The following is a 25600-nucleotide window of genomic DNA, read 5'->3' as shown; positions in this document are numbered from 1 at the left end:
AGTGCACAAGCCAATTACAGGTTGGTAAAGCAGAAAGTAATCGCGTCTGGTAGGGAGCGTCTCCGACCTCAGCTCGTCATGGTACAAATGGTTAACGGAGGTGACCAGATTGCACTGTGGCATTTGAATCAGCGTCTTCATACAAACCTAGCGAAGCTCCGGCGGACAAACATGATGCTCCTCAACGAGAAGATATGTCACTCCCGTAATCATCATTATTTGCCCTAAAGTCGGAATCAAAATAATCAGCTGCGGATGTTACAAGATATCCCAAGTAAACCGCATGGATCGGACCAGGACGCAATGAACTTATCCCATTTTGATAGCAAACAGTGTGCCTGGTGAGGAAGAGGAGGACGTGGAAACCATTATGAGTGATGATTTTCGCACACTTGCAGCAAATCAGTGTAATCCGCCGATACTCTCCCATTCTAGTCGTCTGCGTCCTTCTCTGCGAGATTCCTGAAGTTAGGTAAGTGGTGGTTCGATCTGAAGCGAGAGTCGGAGGGGGAGGAGGAGGAGGAGGAGGAGGAGGAGGAGGAGGAGGAGGGATCGGCATACTCGGAGTATGTTGCGACATGGTGGTGGGTGGCGTGTTCCTCCCGGTTTAGAGGCTGGTAGGTCGGGGAGTTTGTACCCCCGGATCAAAGGCAAATGGAAGGGTAGGGGTACTAAACTTTCATAACTTCAAAACTTATCATGCAAGTTTAACGACCAAAGTTTGAAACGAAACTGCTCATGCTCCGATGGTGGATAGTTGCGCTTCTAGTAGTGATGATGAGTGTGGAGGAGGAGGCGGGTGGTGGTGGAGCTGCAGCAGCAGCATCAGCAGCAAGAGAGTTGTTCTGTCGCTTCATGGCGCAAGCTGCTCTGTGTCAAACTTCGGGTGAGCACAGGTTTTACTCGATGGACTGCAAGGACATGGTGAGTTAAAGCTCTTCGTTTCGCTACATCCCTGAGGTCCGCGGGCCTCCTTCCAGGCTCTTCGTCTGCGCGGGGGAGGACAGTGCATGCCTCTACAGCTCTTCAAGCGCTCTAGCTGGAGAGATGGCGGGCAACTTTGTACAGGGGAAGGGGAGCAGGAATCGACGAAGAATGTCGAGGCAAGGCGAATGTTGAGTGGATGTTAGGATATTGACCCTTGCATGATGCACAGGAAACAATTGTCTACAAGTTTGGAGAAGATCGCATGCTTATGACAAGAGATAAGGTCTAGATGAAAGTGAGAGGGAGGTCAATGACACGCCATGCAGCTTCTCGCTGAGCCAGAGAGCGATCGTGAAGGATCTCCCAACGTGTGGACGTTCAAGTGAGCAGGAGACGATCGGAGCTCTGAAAAGATATGACGTCATGTTCACAGGGATCTGAAAGATGATATGATGTCGAAGAACAAGAGAAAGGAGAGAAAGTTATCGAAGACCAAGAAGAATGCAGCTTATGATTTTCAAGGTTGCGATCTACAGACGACGATACTTGATGTCAACGAGACAAGAAGCATCGATGACATTGTCTCCAAAGATACTGCAGTGAATGTGAGCTTGAAGGTACTGCAGATTCCTTCTCTGAAAGGCGTTCTGAAGAGTTTCTTTCTCCTCCTATGCCAGGAGCGAAGTTTGAAACGAGCACAACTAAACCTCGGAGACACCTCTGTTTCGAATATCAAGCAGCAAAACAAAGACACGAAGATATGGAAATCGCCAGTCAATCCTCCCTCTCAGCAAAAGGACAGAGAGAAAGTCGATCTGACCTTACTCCCAACTTTCGTTCCCCCTCGCGCGGGCTCCATCACCACTGCGAAGCTTGGCAGGCTTGAGGACGTCCAGCACGACACGTGCTGCGCTGTTGGAGGACAAGCTTCCTTGGCATGTGACGATGACTGCAGGACCCACAAGAAGGATGACATGAAGATGGTGCGGCACAAGGACAGGGCGGATCGAGCAACCGTCGAGGGGGTTTGTTGGGAGGTGGTTGGCGCCAGGGAAATGTGACGAGCTCCGTGAAGGTTCTTGATCCACGCACGAGAAGAATTCTGGACAGACTGATGTCCAACGGATATCTGCACAGCATGCAAGGATGTATCAGCACAGGGAAGGAGGCGAACGTGTATCATGTGAGGCGATTCTTTTGCGGATGTCGATTTGGATGTTGATATTGATGCTGATGTTCAGGGGTTCGGGTCGAACTATCACAACTGGAGCAAATTGATACAGAAGACTTGGAATGAGAATGAGCAAATCGACCTGTAAGTTTGCATACCTTCCGATTCCCATTCACTCTCGTTTGATTCCAACTGACTTTGTTCACTTTCCTCTTATTCACGCTCCTGCTCCTGCTTCGTTCCCTGCCCTACCATGCAGGAGTGTTGGAGTTCGGTCGTCAGAACAATTTCTTCCTCTGAACCTGTCGGAGGGATACTCCCATATCTCAGGGAAGGGTTTATTCTGGTCCGAGGAGACGAAGAAGGAGGAGGAGGAGGAGGAGCTGGAGGTAGCAATTAAGATCTTCAAGACCTCGATCCTCGTCTTCAAGGACAGGGAGAAGTACGTCATGGGGGATTACCGCTTCCGCAAGGGCTACTCCAAGAACCCAAGGAGAATGGTTAGCCTGTGGGCGGAGAAGGAGTTCCGAAATTTGAAGAGGATGTACCTGGCTGGGGTCCCTTGCCCTCGTCCCCTCCTCTTCAGATCCCACGTCCTCATCATGGAGTTCCTGGGGGAGGGAGGGGAAGCGGCGCCGAAGCTGAAGGATGTGAAGCTTGACGGGCAGTCATGGCAGGAGAGCTACAGGCAGACGTTCCTGATTATGCGCCTGCTCTTCCACGACTGCAAGCTCGTCCATGGGGATCTGAGCGAGTACAACCTGGTGTACGTGAGGAGGAAGGTGATGGTCATCGACGTCGGGCAGTCCGTGGGACCAGACCATCCCTGCTCGCTGGAGTTCCTGCGCAAGGACGCGGTCAACGTGCGGAACTTCTTCTCCTCCAAGGGGATCCCGGTGCTTCCCCTCCGCTCCTTCTTCGAGCTCGTCGTCTCTCCCGTCTTCAGCCACTCAGACGCGATGCGAAACTTGACGCAGAGCTTGTCCGAGGAAACAGAAGAAGCTGCGAAGGAGGAAGAGACGGATCAGCAGAGGTCAGGCCAGCCGCTGACACGTACGGAAGAGGCTGAGCACGACGTGGAGGAAGGAGTGTTCCTCTGCTCCTCTTTCCCGCAGAGGCTAGCAGACTTCAAGGACGCTGAGCGAGAGATCGAGAAACTTGCAGAGGGCCGGGAGGGTCAAGACTTCCGCAACTACGGGGTCATGACTGGGATGGACCTTCAAGCTGCGCGCGAGGATGCGAAGACTGCAATGTTCGACGCTCCTGCTGATGCTGCTGCTGCTCCCTCCTCTCGTGCTCCTTCCTTCTCTTCAGGCACGAAAGCATCCGACATCCTGCGCAGTCTGGGGTATGATGCGAAAGGGCGAGCGCTGGTCAACGCCAGCTCCCTCGGAAGCTCTACCGGAAGACAGCAGGGGATCGACACGAGGCTAGTGGCGAAGAAGCAGATTGTGGAGGAGGCCAACCAGAGAGTGAAGGAGGAGGAGGAAGAGGAGGAGGAGGATTCCAGCGGATGGGGACCCTGGGGAGGCCCGGAAGGTATCGAAGGCTTTGGGAGGATGGGTGAAAACCTCAAGTACAGGGTAGAGGAGGAAGGCATGGCGGACGACGAAGTCGATGAAGCAGACGGAGAATGGAAGGGAGAGAGTCTGAAGGTCAACAAAGGACTGGACAAAGTCTTGACAGGAGAGGTAGCGAACAAATTAGAGGACAGTCCAGAACAAGAAGAAGAAGAAGAAGAAGAAGACTACACCGACGACAACTCTGATGATGATGATGATGATGATGATGATGATAATGAGGAGGATGTCCCTGAGAGTGTATCTTCTCCGTTGGGCTCCGGGGACGAGGAAGACAGCTTAGAAAGGAGCGGTCCAGGTGAGGGGGAAGACGGAGCACGTCAAAGAGGCAGGAAAGACAAGGTCTGTAGCTTCTCTCCTTCTCTCCTCCTGCTGACTCGTGCGGTAGAGAGCAAAATTAGATGATCCGTTGAATGGAATGGACAAGAAGGAATGGAAGAAGCAGGTACCACCCCCTGTCCCCTCCTTTTCTCCCGCAGGCCTCCTCCCTCTGCCTCTTCTTCTTCCGTCCCTCGTCTACAACTCTGTTCTGTCGTCTCGAACGTTTTGCCCTCTTACACGAATTTCAGGTGAAAGCGATCAATCGTGCGAAAAGAATGAACAAACTTCCCAAGAAGGTAACAAAAACACATCATCATTAAAAACAAATACGATATCATCATCATCATCATCATCATCATCATCATCATCATCATCATCATCATCATCATCATAAAAACCAAACAAAAAACATGAAACATCAATTACATCTTCTGATTTCATCTTTAGGTGAAGCAGAGAGCAATAATACGCAGTAGACGATCAAGAAAATAAAAGATGAAAAGCAACCCCGATTAAGAGAAACCAAATTCCTCATTCGTATTTACAATTTTCAAATTTCCTCCCTCTTCTCCTCTCCTCCTCCTCACCGTCGCTATGCTCCTCTTCATCTCAACCCCATCGTCCTCGTCCTCGTCCTCTTCCTCGTCCTCTTCCTCTTCCTCTTCCTGTCCTCGTCGTCTTTCAGTTCTTTCTCAGCCTGCACACAAAGAAACCCTCCATGGTCTCCGACGGGTAAACGCGCAGGCAACGAGCTGCCTGGGCTTGCGAGAGACTCCCCTGCTCCGCCTCCGTCACTCCGCTGCCTCCACTCAGCCGAGAAGTCACCATGAGGCCCTTGGCGAAACAATCCTGCTCTCTGAACCCTCCGTCGTTGGCTCTGAAAGGAGGAGGAAGTTCCTCTACCGAGACCTCCGGGCAGCTGCTCAGTCTGTACACCCCGCGTCAGCGAAACGAGCTCTCGATCTTACTTTGTACATCCAGGCGACGTTCTCCTCGTTCTCTTCCGGGTTGAGCGTGCAGGTTGAGTATACCAGCTGCCCACCTCTCTTCAGCAGCTGTTGTCACCCTCGTCATCGTCTCCCTCCTCCTCACTCATGAGTTCAGCTACACACCGAGACTGCAGTTTCCAGCAGCTGTCGTTGCAAGGCGACATGATCGGCAACCCATTGCAACGACCAATTCCTGAATGAGGGTGAACATCACATCGAGTTCATATCGTCGTCGTCCTCATCATCATGATCAACATCATCGTCATCATCATCTCTATCATCATCTCCATCACAAGACAGCATTAATTACTTGTAACTTCCTGGCTCCCCCATATTGATGATTCCCTCCCCGCTACCTGCTCACTTTCATTCACCTTACTCCTCCCACCTCCTTCGCTCCCCAACACTCACACGGAGCATCCAGTAGGATAGTGTCGAACGCTTGTGATATGGTCTTGTCAAACTTGCTTCCTGGACATCAACATCATCCCCTTCCAACGTCCCCAGCTCTTCTCACCGTCCTGCCTCCCCTCCGACGCCTCCTGCTCCCCGTCCACTAGCCGGAACTTCCTCGCATCACAATTCCTCAACGACAGGGCAGGGAGCAGGTCGTCGGGAACAAGCTGGGAGAGGATAAAGCACATCTTCTCGTACCTCCTCCTGTCCTTCTCGTTGACCACCAGCCTGCACCCCTCCTTCATCCTCTCAGCTATCATGCTCGCCTTCCCCCCGGGCGCCGCGCACATGTCAAGAAGGTGCCCTCCCCTCATATAATCGATGCAGAGCGGCGGGATCATGCTGGACCATGACTGGAAGTGGAAGAGACCTTGCTTGTGAGCATGCAGGTCGATCAGGTGCTTCACCTGGACGCCAGCAGGAGAGACGATGAAGGCGTCTTCGCTCCATGGGCATCTCTCTAGCCGCACTGCTCGCTTCCTGCTCGAGAGCTCTTCCAGCTTCTCTTGGATCCCTCCCAGCACCGCTTCCTCTGCTTGCTTCCCTTTCACACGGAGACGATTCAACCGGAACGTGGTCCTCCTTGTCCTGTTGTTCAGAGCATTGAGCACGCGACGGGGAGAGCAAATCACATCACGTCGTATACGCTTTGAGGATCGACTCCACTCGAGCAAGGGGAAGAAACTGATCCAACTTCTCTACAAGGCCGGGCAGTTGCTGTTCAAATCTAGTCAGACATTCTTCGCAGATCCTCGCTCTTTGCTGCATTTTGATCGCACTGCCGCCATCCTTCTTCGACGTCGCAACGTTGTGTCGACCAAGCATCTTGGTCTACATCGAATGCCCTCTGCTCCTCCTGCTCCCCCTGCTCCCCCTGCTCCTCCTGCTCCTCCTGCTCCTCCTGCTCCTCCTGCTCCTCCTGCTCCTCCTGCTCCTCCTGCTCCCCCTGCTCCTCCTCCTGCTCCTGCTCCTCCTGCTCCTCCTGCTCCTCCTGCTCCTCCTGCTCCTCCTGCTCCTCCTGCTCCTCCTGCTCCTCCTGCTCCTCCTGCTCCCCCTGCTCTCGTTCTCGTTACCTTGCGCAACTTCCCAGCGCTCGACATTGCGACCACTCCAGTCGAGTGTTCCACTTAAGTTACCATTACCACTGGAAGGGTACTGTACCTTGGGTGAGCAGCAGGCAGATGTTAGAAATTACATTGAGATAAGACAGGAGAGCGCAGGGCAGGGCAGGGCAGGGCAAGACAGGGCAAGACAGGAGAGGGGAGGGGAGAAATGCAAAGGCAACAGATTGAAAAAAAACATAATGAACTGTGTTAACATACGACAGTACACCACAACACGTAGCTCAGCTCAACTTTTGTATAGGATGGTGTGTGTTGGACATAAAGGTATCCATACCTAAGACGCATGAAACAAAACTACGATGCTGGGAATGATACTTCATTTGACGTCTTTCACGTACAAGGCAACGGTCTTGAATCGGTGTTGGTGATTCTTCCGCGCATGCAATCGCCAAAGAAACATGATCATTTATTTCGAACACGAAAGCTTTCCTTCACTTTATACCCTAGAATAGTTTACTTGCCAAAGAGGCGCTTGCGGGGCTGCGAGGGAGCGTTGCCACCCTTCTTCTCGAAGAAGGCCCTGTCGGGACCAGCTCCGGTCTTGGGGTTGATGAGAACGTCGGGGTTCACAGCGATGGTCTGCACGAGAGCATGAGTGAGCAGTCAAGAGAGGTCGTGAAGAAGCATTAACCTTGCCAAAGTTGGCAACATCGTAAGCGGAGGTGGGGTTGGCGGTGGAGAAGTCACGAGCGACACCGAGACCGCTGATGGTGGGGGTGCCGACTGTAGGACCAGTCAACGGGGCGAAGAGAGGACGAGGAAACGTCGTTACCCTCTCCGAAGGTGGTCTCTCCGACGTTGGAGAAGGGAGGCAACACTCCGTCGAAGAGAGTGTTCTTTTTCCTCTCAGCGGCCTGTTACAGCGGGTAAGGATACATGACGCCCTGAGCATGGATGGTACCTCGGCAGCAGCCTGCTGGGGGGTGAGCATGTAATCGTTTCTCCAGATGTTGAAGAGATCAGCCGGAGGAGCTCCGTTGGGGGCCTGCCCAGGGAACTTGGCCCTGCAACACGAGTGAGTACTAACATAATACAAGGTCATCGTGCTTTCGAAAGACATTCCCTACTCTCCATCTTATGGTATTAAGTGCTATGATCGACGAAAGCATTCAGGTACAAGAAGCGAACTGATACTCTCTTGTACAGAACGCCAACACTCGCTCACCCCATTTCAACCCAGTCTCCTTGCAACAGTTCCAACATTCCTTTCACTCAACTACCATCGATTGTGTGTCAGATCGATCACTCACATGCTGACAGCAGTGGCTCCAGAGCGGCAGGCAGGGCCTGGCGCAAGGGGCATGAAGGCAGCGGCGGAGGCGACGGCGGCAGAGAAGGCGGCGGCACGGAGCATGGCGGCGGCTGATGCGTGAAGGGGGGGCAGTGAACCCTAAGTTGACCCCTCCCCTCCAACGGGTGGGCACGATCACCCCTTCAAAATCACTTAATATTCTTAATTACCCATGAAAATTGATATAAATAATGTTTAGTCTACATATCAACCAGACTATAGTAGTGGGTATTGGGTGGGTGTCTGATTGCATTCTTACGCATTGGAAATGTCGTCATAAGAGACTTGGCTGGTGATAAGAACTACCCTCACCCCCTATTCTTCGATGAAATGGAGCCCAAAATCCCTGTTTCTATCACCGGTAGTGGCATTGTAAGTAGTATGTTGAGACATCTAGGGGGGTGGGGTTATTGCACCCGATTGACTCACCCGGCAATTCAATTTCCCGGCCCGAAAGCGGCTTCGAGTCAAGAAGACTCGGTCGCCGTATGCGGCCCGGCCTGAAGTTTCCTTCACGGCCTGGCCGCCGATCAAGTTCCATGCCATGATGATGCCGCAGTGCGCCGCTCAGTGACGGCCGCGCCGTGCGCGGGTACGGTCACAGTGGGCGGCGGAGTGGCCCGGGCGCGGCCGCCCTGCCATTCACAGAGTCACTGAGTCGGAAGTTCAAGGCTTGAACAATCTCGGGCCCGCCTCACCGGATCCTGATCAGTCAACTAAGAGAGACAACTTCAATGCTGCATCGGACCCACCCCCAGACCCACCCCCCTTTACACGAGCTTCCTGTGAAAATAGCCCAGAGAAGGATAACCCCCACCCACCCCACACTGAGTCTACCGATCAGGGCCGGCCGCTGGTACAACACCAAATGCCTCCCCTACCCAGTCCCCCACCCCTACCAGGACCACCCAAAAAATTACCCCCCTTTACCCCTACCCTTCATTTCAAAGTCTTGGACCCCTACTTTGATGCTACTTTCTACTCCTTCTACAGTACCCACCGTATCTACCAGCTTCTTTGGTTTGTACCAGTGGGGCCCGACCCCTTCTCCCCAACTTTATTGCCGACTACCCGTTCATCACCCACACCGCCAACTTCAGTCCTCAATCGGTAGGGTACACAAACAGGTGGGGGTGGTTCCATCCCGCCTACCCCACCCCACTCAGTTAACAACCCCATTTCTGACCAGAAATATACCCGGTTCTCTCCATAACCTTTTGAGTACCCCTAGGCGCTTCATCACAACTTTGTGTACCCCACCCTAGATTTAAGGTTCACCCCTACCCACCTACGGAATCTTACCCTACCCTCGCGCCTCTCTACTCGCGTCCACATCCGCGAGCGAAGCATATGCTAGAACTCATGCAGTAACTGCGCTTATCATTGCACTTAGACTTGTGTTTCTTCCTCCCAACCCGTCAAAAATCTCTGTTTATCTACTATCTGTACCTTCCCTCCTTAGCAACACTGCTGCCCTTTGCACTTCTGGCCCACCCTCGAACTCTGAAGTCTCGTTGACAACTCTGTCGAGGTTTCTGTCCCTGCTGCCTCATATTTATTGCAGTGACCTGTATCAAATCTGTTGTGGACGTCTTGATTTTTCTCACTATTAATAGCCTTTCAAGACGGAAGTTAGAAGGAGATAGATTCACGGCAATCTATTATATACACGCCCGCGTTGTCGATTCGTTGTTCTTCTAAGCTTAACAAAAGACAAACCGTAAGCACCCGCGATCTAAGAGGGTGGGAGCAGAAGACTGTTGGAATATCACTTGCTGATTGGAAAAAGTTGAAATGGAAAGCGAGAATAAGGCTCATTGGAAGGCGGCCTTGAGTTTTGAAGAAGCTCGAGAAATTTACAGCAAGAGGCCCCATGGCAACTCAGACTCAGATACCGTGCTCTCGAGCACCATGTTGAGCAACCAATACAGGATCAGCCCCAAGGCTGTACGAGACATCTGGAACAAGCGCACATGGATCAAAGCAACGCAGAGCATGTGGACGCGAGAGGAGATCGAATTATATGTGGAGAAGGCCAACAACAAGCAGGCCAAGAAGCCCGGCAGGCCAGTAGGATCGAAAGACAGGAGGCCAAGGAAGAAGCGGAACATTTTGCATCACGACGATGACCAGCCCCTGCCATATACTGCTCAGGGTGAACAAAACGTCACAGACTTCGCGTTCCAGGTTGTCCCCGAGCCAGAAGACGTCGTCTCTCTGCCGGCCATGGCCGAGGACGAGACCCTGAGTTCATTTTCGCTCGGAGGACTCTTGGACGACGAGGCTGGGAAGAAATCTTCGAATCAGTCCGGCAGTTGCACCATCTGCGAGGCGCTCCAAATGTTCGGTGAGGTGGACCCTAACCAGCCTCCTCCTCCTCCCAACCATGGCCATATCATCGAGTTCTTCGACCATAATCAGCTCTACGGGGTTCAGCTGGAGCAAGGAGAGGACCCAGCTATCTCTGAGCTGCGAAATTTTGACATCAATGTTGGGTTTCCTATCAGCCTTGGCGCTGACTTGATTCAAATGCGTGATATATGATTTATCACTAGCTGGCAACCTGCTGAGAAAACTGCTCTCGGCATTATTTCCTCACGGTACTTAGGGATTTCTTATTGATAGGATATTTGAACGAGCTTGTTTTGTTATACACGATATTCAAATATTTGTGATCTGACGCAAATTTGTACCGTACTGAGCTGTTCGGGTCCTCAGCAATTTGCCTACCTTTCTGCCGGCCCGGGCACACCGTGACCCCCTCAGCCCTGGCATGCTATCGAGAATTCCTTGGGCCCGGCCTTAGCATGTGTGCCAAGATGTCCGATCCGATCACACTCCCAGTTTGATGGATCACATGAGCGGCCAGCCGCGTGCCAGTCAGATAGCGTCGAGTTAACAAAACTCTCCTGTACGGTAAACCGAGTGGTCGGATGGAGGCGATCTAAAGCTCAAACGACAGCTTAGGCATCAGAGCGTGGTATGCAAGCGATATATGCTGCAATCTTGTCCTTGTTGGGTCTTGGATACGCCGCATCTTCGTCCTGCAGCCCCCAACCCCCTCCTGACACTCCTGCACTTGTCGGAGCATATCTCAGCGAGGAGTGGTCGGATGGAGGCGGTCTAAAGCTCAAACGACAGCTTATGCATCAGAGCGTGGTATGCAAGCGATATATGCTGCAATCTTGTCCTTGTTGGGTCTTGACGACCCTTACGTGTTTCAAGGCGGCCATGTAGTATGTGGCCCGGGACGAAGCAGGGGGCTTTCCTAGCCGTCTTGCTAAGGTCCTCTCATGTCTGGATGCTTGGGTTTCACATCCTAGCATACTGTTTATCTCTCATGTGCTCCTCAATTCTGGTTTTGTGTACATTAGACTCGGTCTTGAGCAAAAAACTGTCTTGTTACAACTAAGGTCGATATGGTGTCTGCATTCAACTTTGGCACAGTACAAGTCTAACAAACTTGTGCTCCGTCTCAGTTTCGCTTGTCAAGCCGTTTCTAAGCCAAGTTGATGTGCAGTGCCAGCCCGGGTCACCGGGTCAGCTACTCCGGGAGTCACTGCGCGGCTTAGCGGCCTAAATTTTGGGCCACACTCCGGATTGCTTCTGCCCTCAGCCCGGCTGTGGAGCAGCTTGACTCGACTTAACTTTGAGTAAAAGTCGGACTCGGCCCTGCCTATGTCGGCAGGCTGTCAGACTCGTGACGTCACCTGACCGATCCAGCAGTATCAGTCAGTGTGACTACCCGGTGCTTCCGGTCCGTCCGAGTCACTGCCGGGGCCCGCCGCCACTGAGGCCGCACCGTCTGTGTAGTCCGCTGCAGGAGCCTGAGAGTAGAGGCTTAACTGATACCTTCACTTACCTTTGCACAGGACCATTCCCCCGCGCCATGCCAGCAATGTCGCTGTACCGCGGTTAGTAACTACATCGTTGTGCTTGGCCCGGCTGAGTCCCGCCGGGTCCGACTACCAGTGACTGATCGGACTCCGGGACTGTCAGGCCCTCCCGGTTCCCGGGCAAATTTTTGGTTTCATCATTTTGACTTTTTTTTGTCCCGACAACTGACATGCAGCTTTCCAATGAGAACTTGCAGACCACATGGTGAGGTGAGCCAGGGGAACATGGGAGAAGAGAGAAGATGGGAGGGGAGGGGAGGGTAGAGTAGCAGGGTAAGAGGAGGAGAAGCTGAGGCTAGGTTCACCGTGATGGAGGGATGGGCTCTCGAGTAGGATAACATGTGGACAACCTTCGGATCACAGTGCTCGGCCTGTTTAGTTCTGACCCTCGGGGTCTCTTTCTCTCTCGCAACTCCCGGACCATGGCTGACGCCCCCGGACTGGAACTTCCTCAAGCATCAAGACCTCAAGGTGGGCCAGGAGTTCCTCCCTCCCGTAGGGCCGCAGGGATCGAGCTCGAAGCTCCTCGCGCAGCAGATTTCGGTCGCCATCTCCGCGCACGTGAGCGTGGAGGACGTGTTGGTCGACGAATCAGGAGCCACCCTGCGAGGGTTCACCGTCAACTCTAACCCTGGGAGCATCTTCGAGGAGGACGGGGTAGAGATCATGCAAGCAGCGCAGCTGTTTCACGTCAGCGACGACCTCTACAGTCAGCTCGTTATCCTGGCGACCAACTTCAGGAAGCAGCTCTTCGTGTTCCACGCGCACGTCTCTGGCTCCGAGGTGTCCTTGGGTCCCTCGAAGATGGTGGACGAGGACGTCAACAGAGCCTTCGTCGTCGGAGTGTCTCGTCAGAACTTCGTGATCGCCTACAGCAGGCGGACGGGAAGTCCTGGAACCTTGCTGGCATCAGGAAGAGTAAACCCTAAGAACGATCAAGGTGCAGCTAGAAAGAAGTTTGTTTCTCCTTTCTTTCCCTGACTTGACTTGTTCTGACCTGCATTGACCTGTCCTGTCGAATCCCTTCCAGCCTCTGCCCCCTTCCCTTGTCTTCTCCTTGCTTATCCGCTCACTCTTCTCGTGCAGTGCTACTGGAGCAGCCACTCCCACTCATGGAGGAGTCTTCCTCAGACTTATGTCTTGCGACCAACGGCTACTTGTTGTATGCTTCTGCAGTCACCAACTCGTCGATCCAACATGGCATCACCCTAGGCATTGCTATCAGGTCCGACATGTCAAACAATCCTCCTGATAGCGTGTTGTGGAACCCGATCGTCCTGTCTGTCGCTGATGCCAAGAAGATCGTCTGGCAAGATCAGGACATCTACCCTGGCAGCATGACGTGTTCTTCGATCAACCAGACTGGAAGTCTGAGCACGCTAGTGAGCTGGAGGCACAAGTCCCCCGTGAAGGACTGCGGAGCCTTTCCAACTCCACCCCACGCCCACTCGACGCCGCCAGGGATCGTCAAGAAAGGAGAGAGAGTGCAGGTGAAGTGTGATGATGGTTACCGCCCGGTCAACGTCTCTTCCAACAGCACGACGAGTCCACTGTGTCTGCCGTCAGGAACGTTCGAGGACAGCATCACGTGCGTTCCTGTCTCATGTGGGAGATATCCACCTCCTCCCAACGCCTCCGTCTTCCCGGCAGATGACGTCACTTTCGGAGGAGGAGTGACGATCGTGTGCGAGAAGGGCTACATCCTATCCGACGGAGGCAACGCGGCCCCGACTTGCCAGGCTGACGGCTCATTCACGCAGGGGAAGACGTGCGAGCAGGAGAGGGAAGGAACTTGCGGGGCTTATCCGGGGCTGCTCAACGGGCAGGTGATGCCGCCAGGTTCCCTTCCCGTGTGGGGTTCGATCAATCTCACGTGCAACGACGGCTACCGCCTGGTCGTCAACTACAGAGGAGGAGAGGACAGGGCGAGCCCCCGATGCGTCTCCTCGTTGGGCAGGATGGAGATTGACACTGTGTTTGACAATTCATACGATCGGTCAGGCTACGTGACAGGGACGCCCATCAGCCGCCCTCGCGCGGACTTCTCCCACATCCTCGACGCTCGCTGCGATCCTGTGAGCTGCGGCTCCTTGCTCCCTCCTCGGTATGGCTTCGTGGAGCCGGTCGGAGAAGTTTTCTTCCCCGGCATCGTGAGGATCCGCTGCGACGAGGGCTTCGTGCTGTCTGAGGAAGGCAGTGCTTCTCCCCGCTGCCTCGCCAACGGGACGTTCGAGCTGGGTAAGACCTGCATCTCAGGAGGACTGACGACGATCGTGATCGGGATGAGCAGCGGGGAGATCGCCAACTTGTCCCGCACGCTAGTGTCTGAGAGAGGCGCCATGCACATGAGCTCCCTGCGCCTCTGGCCATGGCAGGTGCGATCGACCTACGGCAGCTGGACGGAGGTCCGCAAGTGCAACGGCATGGTCGGCTTCATCGCCTGGTAGAGCTGGAGGAGGGAGAACTGCAAACCTATGCTAACTTCCTTCTCTTTTTGCAGCGTGAGCGCACCTGCTGAAGTAGGAGCTCGCGGCGACTGCCTCCTCCCCTTCGATCCCTCAGCCGTCCAGTCGCAGACCTTCGCCGCGGGGGCGATGCCGGGCGGCACTTGCAACGCCACAGGGATCGCATGCACGGGAGACTGCAGGGGAAAGCCGGCGGAGGTTGCGGTGCTCGAGATCGTGTGCGGCCTCCTCCTGGACGTCAGCGGAGGGCTGATGATCTTCCTTGCCTTCGTTGGGCCCGCCTGCCCCATGGGGAAGGGGGATGAAGTCTTCCCTTCCCAGCTGGAGTTCAGCATCATCCCCAGCAGCAGGGCATTGCTTGACAGGCATGCGTCCAGCATGTTCGCTCCCTTGTTGTCGTCTCCTCACTCGCACCGCAACCAAGTTGTCCTGACCTACGTCAGCGATGTGACGGGGGAGCCCCAGGTCGTCGATGCCTACGTCAACGCGTCTGCCATCTTAGCTGGGGCTGACGTGAGGCTGGTGGTGGAGGACCTGCTGCACTGGAACAAGACGCAGCCCCTCGGGTTCCTCCTGGGTTTCCAACGATCCTTCAGCTGGCCCACCGTCGCAGCGCAGACGTTCACAGTCACGTCCTCTGTCGCTGCGAGGTCCGTGGTGTGCGAGCAGGAGCAGGCTGCCAGCGTCCTTGTCCTCTCCAACATGAGCGAGACTCTCGAGGCAACCAGGGCGCAGTGCAGGACAAGGCTGAACTTAACGCTCCCGACCGCAGCTGAGGCCTCGATCCCCGTCCGGACGTGCTTGAAGCGACGGGATGCGCAGCAGCTTGTCAACGACATCATCCTGCAGAGGAGGATCGTCAAGAACCATGTCGCTGACCCCCTCGCCATCTCCTGCGGGGCCTCCTGGCACGTCCCTCAGGTCTGCGAGCTAGTCCAGGGTTGCCTCATCGATGCCGTCAACAGCAAGTGGTGGTCGACCTTCCTCCCCTTCTACGATCTCAGAACCTCCGACATGTACCTCCAATACCGCGCTCCTGTGAGTTGTTATCCCCAGCACTTCTCCAGCTGCTCCAGACCTGTTTGACACCCTCTCGGCCTCTAGGTCACCCGTCACTTTTACGATGTCTTCCTCCAACTGCTCCCCTTCACAACCAACACCACCTGCCTTGTCGTTGCCTCCGCTACCTCCCGACAATACGCTGCCAACCAAAACCACGGTTCCCAGCCGCAGCCCAGCTCCTTCTGAAACGTCTGACAAAGTTGCAGGTGAGGGGTATTGCATGCTCTCGAAGCTCATGGAGTCCTGCTCCCTGAGCCAGCACGAGGTTGTCAGTCAAGATACCTGCCCCTCCCTCCCCATGGCAGAATGTCTCCTCCAGAGCCCGCGGCATCCCTCCGACGCCGTCCTGTACCATCTCTTCGACTACTCGGCAACCACTGCTGCTCTCTTCACCGCCCAAGGAGCTCCGGAGCGCTATTTCCCTCAGCCCGACCCGAGGCTGTAGAGGAGGACGAGGAAGGGGCGAGGACGAGAGCAAGGACAAGGAGGGGAGGGACGAGCCGGAGATTGAGGAGAAGAAAATTGCGCCAGTCCAGGGGGCAGAGGACGGGGCTGCGACGAAAGAGCTAGGCGAAAACGTCCAGCTTCATAGAGCCCAGCACGTCACTGACGAAGGAGGAGAAGTTGGCGGGGGCGACTGGCCGGCCCTGTTGTGCCTCAGCCTCAATGGCACGACGAAGCTGAGGGAACAAGGTCATGCTACTGCCCAGCTGCCTCCTGCCCACCTGCGAGGCGAAGCCTTCATCTTCCTCGTACTCTGAGCAGGAGCTGGGAAGCGCCAGCAGATGATCGTCAAACACTGACAACATCGTGAGAAGGACTTAGGTCCCCTTGCTGTCACCTCTGTCGTCCAGCTCCGTGCGGCCGTTGACGTAAGTCTCCGGAAACTGCGATGTTCAAGGAGACAGAAAGTCAGCAGCAACAGCAGCAGCAGCAGGAGTAAGTGCAGGAGTAGGGAGCAGGAAGAGCAGGGGCAGGAGCAGGGACAACAACAACGAATGTAAGGGATTCCTTTCCTACCTCCCATCGCGTGTCCTCGCGTCCCGGGATGGCCATTGGGGGTGAGAGAGTCAACGAGTTTGTTTGGGGTTTAGTCCCTTCGGGCCGGAAGGGGAGATGCCAAACCCTGCCAAGGATCGAGACGTTCTTCGAGACGAGGTGACAACGCTGTCGCTCTGCAAGGACAATTCAGTGAACGGAAGACTCACAATGGGATTGAGAGGGGGTGGAACGATGGAGCAGATGGCCAAAAGGCGTCAGGAGTGCTGGTCTGGACACGAGAGCCACGGAGATCGAGAGGAAGGAATGAGAAAGGGGAAGCGAACGCGAAGAGGGGGCTTTGCGGTGGACCTGGACAGATGAAGGCAGAGTAATTGTGATCTCTCAGCTCGCAGGATTCCAGCTTGACTCGAGCTTGGGAAGCAAGAGAGACAGCAAAGTTGCTGTACTGCAGGACGGAATTGGAGAGGGAGACGCTGGACTCGTCGGTAGCAGAGACGTCTGACATGCGAAATTCCTGACAAGAGACAAGAGGGCCGGAAACAAGATGTCAACAAAGTGAAGGCAGAGGGAGGAGAGCAGTGAGGAAGGTGGAAGATGGGACGGGGCAGAGGAGCAAACGGAGGGGAAATGAAAAGGAGTTGACAGAATTTCCTCACACCTCCATGCATGAGTTCTTCACGCGGCAGACTGTCTTGCCTGATGCTGCAACTCCATGATGGGCGACATCTCGCTTCCTGCCCGTTTCCAGCCTCCCGAACCTTGACGCGAGTCAAACCTCAACTGTCAGTCAACTAGACTCCACCAAGTTCACTGTCACCTGCAGTCCGACACGTTGATCAGGGCCTCACACCTGCCGAAGATGCAGACCGGGCCAACGAGCCACGGGCCCGCAGCAGCCAACCGGCATGACCGAAACTCCCATGGCCCCGAGAGCACCTCGAAGATGCTCCCGTGCTGGTTGGAGAAGTGGACTTGTTCCAAGACTCCCCGTGAGCTGTTGAGTAGCTTCCAAGAACCCTCAACCTGGGGCTTCTGGTCATGGGAGCTGTTGCCTCGGAGGAGGAGCCGACTGGTGGGAGGGAGGCAGCACGAGGGGCTGAGGATTCCTGGGAGGTACCGTAAGGGATTCCCAGCCTCATCTGACCCATCGTTGCTGCCTGCAAGGTCGGGCTGAACCATCTGAGAACCCGGAGGAGATGCAGAAAAGGCAGGGTGGTTAGCTGTGGGGGTAGAGTCAAGAATGTCGAACAGATCGTGCGGTCCCATGTCCTCTTCACGTGTCTGATTGTCGGGAAACGATCGCTTGCAATGCTCTTTGAACACGTCGTAATCCATATCGTGCTTCACAACACTCAACGTCAGCGGTTCGTTGTCAGCACCCTTGCTCTCCCGCAGAGTGTGCATGCCGGGTTCCAGCACGAGCCTCACCTGCTCTCTGCTTGCCTTCATCACCCTTCCGAGCAACTTTGCGGCTGCATCGCCTTCGTGCCGGGGAAACGACAAAGGCTTTTCCATTCCAACCGCCTCATTCAGAGTCCTGGGAGCCAACAGCGAGCACAAGAGGAAGCAGAGGATGGATCGCAGTGCTGAGTTTGCCATGAGGGTGCTGGGCGGCATGAACTTTTACAAGTGAACAATCTCTAGTCCCCAGAGTCTGGTGTCGATAGTTTGCACGAACTCGTACAAGACGTCTCACAGCCCGAGTGGTCCTCCTCTTCTCCCTGCTGCTGCTGCTGCTGCTGCTGCTGCTGCTGCTGCTGCTGCTGCTGCTGCTGCTGCTCCTGCACTCACTCTCTTTTAGTCCACCATGCGGCGGATCTCGGTTTCGCCTTTTACGGAGATTTTTTTAGGGTTTTCTTTTTTCTGGAACCAACACTCAAGGAGTGGAAAACAATAGAAAGATTGAATGAGTAAACACATTTTAGTAAACAATCCATTTGTACGTTTTTTCTTAATTTTTTTAGTATACCACCCCCAATATTCGATTCAAATGATACGATAAAGTCGGGGTACTAGAAGAAAACCAGATTGTCGATCGACTGGAATTTTGCGCTATGGCTGGAACATCGTTCTTCATGGTCAGTAACGTGCTGGTGCTGGTGCTGGTGCTGCTGCTGCTGGTGCTGCTGCTGGTGCTCATGATGATTGAACAATGGGAGAGAAATTGGGTGTGAAGTGAGAGAAATATGGTGATAGGCAGAGAAGAATAGAGTTCTGTCTTACACGACTGTCACTCAACAAGGGAGGACAAGGTGCTAAGAACTCTGTATCTAGGCCAACATCAATTTTAGTCAAGGCAAGGAAGCGATAGGCAGAGAATGAGAGATGGAAGGGAAGGTCGAGAGAGAGGATGGGAGCGACAACGTGTTTGCTCTCCGAATGATGAAAATCTGCAGGCGACTTTGATCGTCATGAGCAATCCCAGCTTCTCTTCCGGCTTCATCGCTAGCTTCAACCCCAGCTTCACATCTCTCAACTGTCAGAAACTTGCTAGCCATAGTCAAAGTCATCGCCCTCCTACCTTATCGACGGCAAGAGGGAGATCGACTCGTCGAACGTTCCCGGTCTGCTCGCAAGCAGGGTCAGAGAAGCGCATCTGCATTGTGGGGGGAGGATTCGGGGGCCTGTACACAGCATTGAACCTCGCCAAGTATCTAGAGGCCAAAGGGAAGTCCAAGGAAACATCTGTAACTCTCATCTCAGATTCAGAGAGGTTGGAGTTGAACTCTGGTGTTTGAAACATGAATGAGCTACGGTGCAGATTCGTGTATTCCCCTTTCCTCTATGAGTTGGTCACCGGAGAGCTGCAAGATTGGGAGGTGTTTCCCTCCTCCCTTGTGTACAGGGCATGACTACTCCTTCAGGTTGCTCCTGTCTACACTGATGTGCTCAAGGGCACGGGTGTCAAGTTTTTGCAAGGAAAGGCACAAAGTAAGACGAAGTGGGAGGGGCAAGGAGACCAGGAGGGAGGGAGGGCAGGGAAGGAGAGATGGAGGGATAACGCACGCAGTGATGGAAAGGCGAAAACAAATCGAGTTCCAAGTTGACAGATGCTTGTAGGTGTGGACAAAATCAACAAGACCATCTCTGTGGACCTTGCTTCTCTTTCAGGTGCAGAGGAGAATAGCAGGCAACATTGATATTTATTGTTCGATCAGGCGGGGGGAAGCAAGAGGTGTCTTATGACAAGCTGATCCTAGCGACGGGAGGAAATTCCAAGGTTGCTCTGTGACCTTGCGTGAGGAGGTGAATGTTTGAATGCAGGACGAGAAGGAAGGAGAGCCTGGCGTCTTCGGATTCAGAAGGTAACGGCAAGCCACTGTCCTCTGACGTCCTTCCATGGGACCTGACCTTTGGCCCAACAGTCTTGAAGACGCGAAGAAACTGCGAGCAAGGCTGGCAGGGCTGAAGTTTGCGAACAAAAGTAGGGACTTATCTGAGTTTCTCCGGATGTTGATGATCGTTGCTGGCAGAACCAATCAAGATTGCTGTTGTCGGTGGAGGATACCCCGGCATCGAGTTGTCCTGCAGGTGATGATGGAGATTTGAAATGGAGAAGGATCAGAATGTGAACGTCTTGCTGCTCAGCCTCGCAGCCAACATGAAAAAGAATGTTGATATCACCATCTTTCAACGGGGAGACAAAGTGAGTTCTACACATGTTCCCTTGGCTCTCTTACCTTGACCGCCCTCAGATCCTGCCAAGAGCAAACCTGTACAACCGCATCGTTGCCACACAGAGGCTGGCAGAACTTGGGGTGAAGAAATTCTTGCGGACGGAAGTCGTCGAGGTTTGCGATCACTCAAGTGATTCCGAGAAATAACACCCCCCATGTGCAGATCAAAGACGATTCGGTCTCCTGGAAGCAGAACAACGGGGCAGTTGCTGAAGACAAGTTCGACATCATCATCCGCGCCTCCTCCTCGCGCCCCTCGGTCCTCAACGTGAGACTTTCGTGCTGCTCATCTGCCGTGGACGCCAACGATGCTGCAGGGTCTCGACGTGCAGGAGGAAGATGGGAGAATCCATGTGAACGACATGCTCAAGGTTTCCTTCCTCCTCCCTGTCATCCCCATCATGCACTGAGGATCAACAGGTGAAGGAGGAAGAAGATTTGTACGCCGTTGGGGACATCGCGCGTTGCATCGACTCCTCCGGCTCCCCTGTCCCTTCCACGGCTCAGGTGGGTCAGGGAAGAGGAGGAGGAGGAGGAGGAGGAGGAGGAGGAGGAGGAGGAGGAGGAGGAGGAGGAGGAGGAGGAGGAGGAGGAGGAGGAGGAGGAGGAGGAGGAGGAGGGGCTTCCAAGTCTGCTCACTTGCTCGACGTCAGATTGCGATGCAACAAGCTGAAGTGGCCGCATGGAACGTGGTCGCCGACCTCACCGGAGGGGTCCCCTTAACCTTCAGGCGTCAGGTTGTGTCTGCCTTGCCTCCTGGCTCTGCCTCCTACCCCGACCCCCTCCTCACTCAATCCTACATTCTCCTTACTCGCTCCTTGCTCCTCTCCCTGCAACCTAACTCCTACGTCCTGTTCAACCCCTCCCCCTTCCTGCATCCTCCTCACCCCATGCTTTCTGCTGCTTCCTGACTCTGCCCCTATCGTTCCCTTCCCTCCTCCTGACCTCATGGGGTCCAGGACTTGGGGGAGATGCTCTCTCTAGGAGGATACACTGCCTCTCTCAGCTCCAAGGCTTTCGGCCTCCAGCTGGACGACAAGCTCGCCCATCTGCTGAGACGTGAGTGGAACGAGGGTGCCGCCTCCTCGTGCTGAATTTGTTTTGCAGGGTCCGTCTACCTTATCAGAATGCCCTCCACCGATCACAAACTCAAGGCACTCTTGCTCCTGCTCCTGCTCCTGCTCCTGCTCCTGCTCCTGCTCCTGCTCCTGCTCCTCCTGCTCCTCTTCTCGTTGCCTACTCCCGCAACCACCGTCTTCCTCCTTCCTCCTTGTCCTCCTGCTACCACATTCCCCTCCTGTTTGCTTCCTTCCTTTCTCCTCCCCTCATCTTTCACGTCCATGACTTGACGAGCAGGTTGCGTCCAGTTGGTTCCGCAGGCTTCCGGACGAGATCGAGAAGTCGTTGGGGCTACGATGAGTTTGAAATCTTCTCTTGTAAACTTTCACGTGAAACACAACCTATATCTCCTTTCACTTCTCCCTCCTCCCTCCTGCAACCAGCCACGCTCCTCTCCTCTCTCCTCTCTCCTCTCCTCTACTGCGGGGGAGGACACTTCAAGCTCCAGTCCCCGTAGAACCCTAACAGCTGAGTCATCGGGTCAGTGTAGAAGGCGACAGTAACGCAACGTCTCCCTCCTCCTGCATTGCTGGCGGTGAAGTTGAAGCTTCCAAGGGAGCCGTCGAACGACGCCAGCACCTTGTCGCAGTTTGTGCATGGCATCTCCTCTGACCAGAACTCGCAGGACCAGACCTGCAGCTTGTCCAGGACTGGCTCAGTCTCGAAGGACTGGAACTTGAGCTCAACATCTGCGCTGGTGGTGATCTTCCAAAAGCATCGCTCGGACGCCGAGTAGTCGCCCGGCCCGTCCGTGATCACTCCCGCCGCGCTCGTTCCAGTCGCGTTGCCGCAGGTCCCTTCCATCGACCAAGTTGCTTCGGAGGCTGAGCAGTTTGTGGAGGAAGCAGATCCGCTAGAGAGGGCAAAGGACAAGAGGAGGACGAGGAGGGGATAGTTGAAGTGCATGATGGATGTTGTTGGTGCAGTTTGCCTGAAGGGATGATAAAAAAGTTTCAACAAGACATGCTGGTGCTGATCCAATCAGTTTCAGCCTGCAAAATGAGTCAGAAATCAACCTCCTCGTTTCCCTTCCCTTCATGCAAGAATCCTCCTCTTCCTCTCTCTTCCTTCTTCCCTTTCCCATCCCTCCTCCCTCTTCTCCTCTCCCGTCATCCTTCTCCCCCCCCCCACCATGCAGCAACACTTCGCACCCAGCCATCACTAGTCAAACAGCATTCGCACTATAGAGGGCCCCACATCCCCTCTCAGCAAATTCAAGGAGAAAATCACTGGGAGAAAATGCATTTGTGCAGTCCGATCGTGTCACTGATGGCAGACAGTATCAGGTAGAGGAAGGGAGGGAAAAGGAGAAGGGGGGGGGGGGGGGGAGAGGAGGAAGAGGAGGACGAGAGAGAAGCGACGCAATCAACGGATGCTCTCAAACTTGGAACAGAGAGGGGAAGAGGATGGGAGCTTGATAGCTTCTTCATTACAAGTCATTCCCTTCGGCATAAGAAGGGGAAGGAGGAGGCAGAGGACAGGGAGGCTCAGTCGTCCCTGAGCTGCTCAGCCAGCTGTCTACGTACTACACGCATCCTCTCGTCATGGTTGAAGTTGTAGTCGAAGACCTTGTGGTCCTCGAAGTACACGGAGAACTTCTTCGGTTCCTCCGACATGGCGGGACTTGTACTGATCACCTTCCCCCACCACCAGTGCCGGTTCCTCCTCCGCGCGTTCTCGTATTTGCGCAAGACGACGCTCCTCCTCCGCTTCCTTCCGGACGGGACCTTGAACTCCATAAGGACCAACGCGCCTTGCACAATGTCACGGTCCCTCCTCTTCCTCTTGTAGTGCTCTAGGGTGCAGTCTTGGGCCTGCCTGTACTGCTGCGTTCCTCCCTCCCAGTTCAGGCCCTCGGCTAGCTCGGTCAGGAAGTCGATCTCAGCCTCTGTGAAGTGCTGGAGCAGCTTCTGGCGATCCTCCAGTGATTCGTCTTCGGAGTCAAGAATCTCGTTGACCTCCGGCTCCATCTCCTCCACGACGATCTCCTCCAGGTCGCTCTCATGATCGTTGCCGACCTCGTTCGAGAGTCTCCCATCCTGGCCCTGGCCCTGGTGATGCTGGTCCTGATCCTGATCCTGATCCTGGTCCTGGTCCTGGTCCTGGTCCTGATCCTGGTCCTGGTCCTGGTCCTGGTCCTGGTCCTGGTCCTGGTCTTGCAAGTTCAGGCGGTTCCATGAAGTCTGCTGATCAGAGCCGAAGGAGGGTGCTGGATTGTTTCCTTCCCATGTGCTGGAAAAGCTGTGCCTATGAACCTCTGTGTCGCTGCTAAGAGCTTGTGTGTAAAAACTTGGCATTTTGCACTCCATCCTTGTTCTGTCCGGAGACCTCGACGTAGATGGAGTTTGTGATCGGGAAAGGCGCTCAGCTGTGATGGGAGATGGCTGCTGTTGCATGGTGACAGTAGTGGTGACAGGCGATCCTTGGTGGAACCGTTCTTGGTACATGGAGGTTGGAACCTGCGAAGGCTCTGAGAACGGATCTTGACTGAAAGCATTGTCTTCGTCCATCCTGCAAACTGTATGGTCAGAGCAACGTACGATGAAGCTTCTCGACCAACCTGCTCGCTTCTTCCAAGTTCGACTGAGCAGAGGCATCTGCTGGGGGAGTGACTTGGCGCAATAGATCGTTCTCCATCTGCTCTGCACCATTAGCGCTCGCTGCATCTGCATGGCTCGTCTCTCCCTCTTCATTGTCCTGCATCACGTCTTGTGCTGCTTCTGCTCGCCAAGTCTCCGAGGTCTGATTGGCTTCGTCAGTGGGTGAGGAATTTGGATTTGACGTCCTCCGCTGGGTTGAAGTTGTTTGTTGCTGTACACCTAACAACTGAGCGACACCTTCTAACATGCCGTTCTGCAGGTTTAGAAGCCGGGTGTCCATGCTCCTGTTCAGGTCGCTCAAGTTGTCTTTCACAATGCTAACATTGTCGTCGACGCTCTTCATCTCCCGTGTCAGCCTGTTGATTTGCTCCTTGTATTGCCAGGACGCCTGCTGAAGCTCGTGTATCTCCTTCCGATTCTTATCCTCGAATGCCTCCCTCTCTTGCTCAATCCGGTCTAGTCTGCCACTGACCACTGCCCTCCATTGCTTCATCTCGCGGACCTCTCCCCTCAGCTTCCTGACCTCTGCTGCTTCACCTCCCCTCAGGCCACCTGCTTCACCACGAGGGCCCCTGGCAGATCTTTGCAGTTCTGCTCTTACCTCGTTGTGTATCATCGAGATCAGCTCAGAAGAGAGGTCAGGGCCTGCGCCTGCTCTCCCTTCTCTGCCTGCGTTCCTCCTGGCGGCATGCGGTTGTTGCTGATCCTGGCCAGGCGCGGATTCCTTTGAAGATCCCCTAGAAGGCCTTTCGCCGGGCATCGCGCGAACCTGTAGATTGGGCAGGAAAATGATTACAAGTGAAAGAATGGTCGTGGAAACATGTGAGAAAGACTGTTTTCAGGACAGCAGAACTACATGGCAGGGAATACACGAGAAATTAGATTCCCAAGGAAAGAGAGGTATTGACGAGGAAAAGTTGGAGACTAGGAGACAGAGAGTCTAGGTGAAAGAGTGACTGCTGGGGCGAAAGAGAGAAGCTGATAAGGTTGATTCGAATGTGTTGCAAGGGTGTGTCATTGTGCAAGGGATAAAAACAAGGAGATTGAAAGGATATTATTGGTTCGTGAGGTTCTCCAGAAACATGATATGATAGATGGAAGCTAACCCTGCTTGAAAAATGATGTAGCAGGGTCGGAGCAAGGATGAGCAGGGACTAGCACCAAGACGGGAATCAGACCAGGACAATCAAGAGGGCGAGGGAGGAGCAAGAGGAAGGAGATGCGAGGCGAGGCGAGGCGAGGCGAGGCGAGGATAGGAGAGGCGAGGCGAGGCGAGGCGAGGCGAGGCGAGGAGACGAGGAGGTCGTGGTCGTGGTCGTCCGGGAGTTTCCTACCTTGCCTCTCTCATGATGGGGTAGTAGTCTACAGGGGTAGTGACCAAGACTAAAAGTACCCCCTCTTTCACAATACTTTAAACGGTACTCAAGCAAGGTGTGCCTAAACGAGAGGGTGGGTAGTACCAAGTTCCTGGTCCCAAAAACCGTTTTGTGGGTGTTAGAATCCGTTACAAGTGTACTTTGTGTTGAGTAAAGATTTCTCCCCGATGGCTTCAACGGCTATGCCGGGAGACGCGCTGATGACCGCAGCGTGGGGAAGAGGATGGGGTCGAAGAGATGCAGGAGGAGCAGGAGGATCAGCAGAAGGAGGAGGAGGAGGAAGAGGAGCAGGAGCAGGAGCAGGAGCAGGAGGCGCATCGGGTGTCAGTGTGTTCGGCCGGGAAGCCAGAGGTGGTGGATTAGTGGAAGACATGGCAGCGGCCTGGAACGAAGCTCTTGTATTCCGGGTGAGTCTTTCGAAACATTTGTATTGTCTTGAAACACATGTTCTCCTTGAAACCGCTCCGACGATCTTGATTCGGCTTTCTCTTGTTTTCTCTTCCCATTTCTGTATTTGACGAATCATATCCAGATAGAAGAATTG

The 25600-nt window shown here is 54.3% G+C and overlaps 9 protein-coding genes across 9 annotated transcripts; 4 read left to right on the top strand and 5 right to left on the bottom strand.

The window, feature by feature from the left end:
* Positions 1-1907: 1907 nt before the first annotated feature.
* On the top strand, positions 1908-3312 carry GUITHDRAFT_66086 (hypothetical protein; the record flags this gene model as incomplete). Its single annotated transcript, XM_005838545.1, has 4 exons — positions 1908-1952; positions 2003-2110; positions 2464-3036; positions 3076-3312. Coding segments are annotated over 4 exons (963 nt in total), but the record flags the coding sequence as incomplete, so codon positions are not given.
* A 1368-nt stretch (positions 3313-4680) lies between these two features.
* Positions 4681-6544, bottom strand: GUITHDRAFT_134515 (hypothetical protein; the record flags this gene model as incomplete). The annotated part of the gene is made up of 6 exons (XM_005838544.1): positions 4681-4927; positions 5299-5344; positions 5400-5459; positions 5506-6032; positions 6082-6161; positions 6518-6544. The coding sequence occupies 6 exons, from the start codon at positions 6542-6544 to the stop codon at positions 4681-4683; spliced, it is 987 nt and encodes a 328-aa protein (XP_005838601.1).
* Positions 6545-7021: 477 nt separating this feature from the next.
* Positions 7022-7738, bottom strand: GUITHDRAFT_102881 (hypothetical protein; the record flags this gene model as incomplete). Its single annotated transcript, XM_005838543.1, has 5 exons — positions 7022-7147; positions 7200-7291; positions 7341-7422; positions 7470-7572; positions 7734-7738. 5 exons carry the CDS (start codon positions 7736-7738, stop codon positions 7022-7024), a joined length of 408 nt encoding a protein of 135 aa, XP_005838600.1.
* Positions 7739-9653: 1915 nt separating this feature from the next.
* Positions 9654-10403, top strand: GUITHDRAFT_102880 (hypothetical protein; the record flags this gene model as incomplete). Its single annotated transcript, XM_005838542.1, has 1 exon — positions 9654-10403. One exon carries the CDS (start codon positions 9654-9656, stop codon positions 10401-10403), a length of 750 nt encoding a protein of 249 aa, XP_005838599.1.
* Positions 10404-12094: 1691 nt separating this feature from the next.
* GUITHDRAFT_102879 (hypothetical protein) lies at positions 12095-15727 on the top strand (the record flags this gene model as incomplete). Its single annotated transcript, XM_005838541.1, has 5 exons — positions 12095-12695; positions 12842-14198; positions 14256-15258; positions 15325-15439; positions 15489-15727. The coding sequence occupies 5 exons, from the start codon at positions 12095-12097 to the stop codon at positions 15725-15727; spliced, it is 3315 nt and encodes a 1104-aa protein (XP_005838598.1).
* Positions 15728-16372: 645 nt separating this feature from the next.
* Positions 16373-17883, bottom strand: GUITHDRAFT_134511 (hypothetical protein; the record flags this gene model as incomplete). Its single annotated transcript, XM_005838540.1, has 4 exons — positions 16373-16457; positions 16491-16798; positions 16943-17042; positions 17102-17883. The coding sequence occupies 4 exons, from the start codon at positions 17881-17883 to the stop codon at positions 16373-16375; spliced, it is 1275 nt and encodes a 424-aa protein (XP_005838597.1).
* A 455-nt stretch (positions 17884-18338) lies between these two features.
* On the top strand, positions 18339-21055 carry GUITHDRAFT_102877 (hypothetical protein; the record flags this gene model as incomplete). The annotated part of the gene is made up of 17 exons (XM_005838539.1): positions 18339-18452; positions 18681-18762; positions 18865-18997; positions 19046-19103; positions 19149-19215; positions 19345-19395; positions 19443-19504; positions 19549-19589; positions 19650-19708; positions 19758-19815; positions 19873-19930; positions 19980-20075; positions 20125-20229; positions 20279-20332; positions 20382-20468; positions 20615-20698; positions 20921-21055. 17 exons carry the CDS (start codon positions 18339-18341, stop codon positions 21053-21055), a joined length of 1344 nt encoding a protein of 447 aa, XP_005838596.1.
* Positions 21056-21497: 442 nt separating this feature from the next.
* On the bottom strand, positions 21498-21884 carry GUITHDRAFT_102876 (hypothetical protein; the record flags this gene model as incomplete). Its single annotated transcript, XM_005838538.1, has 1 exon — positions 21498-21884. One exon carries the CDS (start codon positions 21882-21884, stop codon positions 21498-21500), a length of 387 nt encoding a protein of 128 aa, XP_005838595.1.
* A 683-nt stretch (positions 21885-22567) lies between these two features.
* Positions 22568-25374, bottom strand: GUITHDRAFT_134509 (hypothetical protein; the record flags this gene model as incomplete). Its single annotated transcript, XM_005838537.1, has 4 exons — positions 22568-23591; positions 23641-24449; positions 25015-25042; positions 25262-25374. 4 exons carry the CDS (start codon positions 25372-25374, stop codon positions 22568-22570), a joined length of 1974 nt encoding a protein of 657 aa, XP_005838594.1.
* Positions 25375-25600: the final 226 nt, after the last annotated feature.

The sequence above is a fragment of the Guillardia theta genome (assembly GCF_000315625.1).
Source record: "Guillardia theta CCMP2712 unplaced genomic scaffold GUITHscaffold_11, whole genome shotgun sequence".
NCBI lineage: Eukaryota > Cryptophyceae > Pyrenomonadales > Geminigeraceae > Guillardia > Guillardia theta.
Note: the sequence above shows the minus strand (reverse complement) of the source record. Positions and strands in the feature narration are given on the sequence as shown.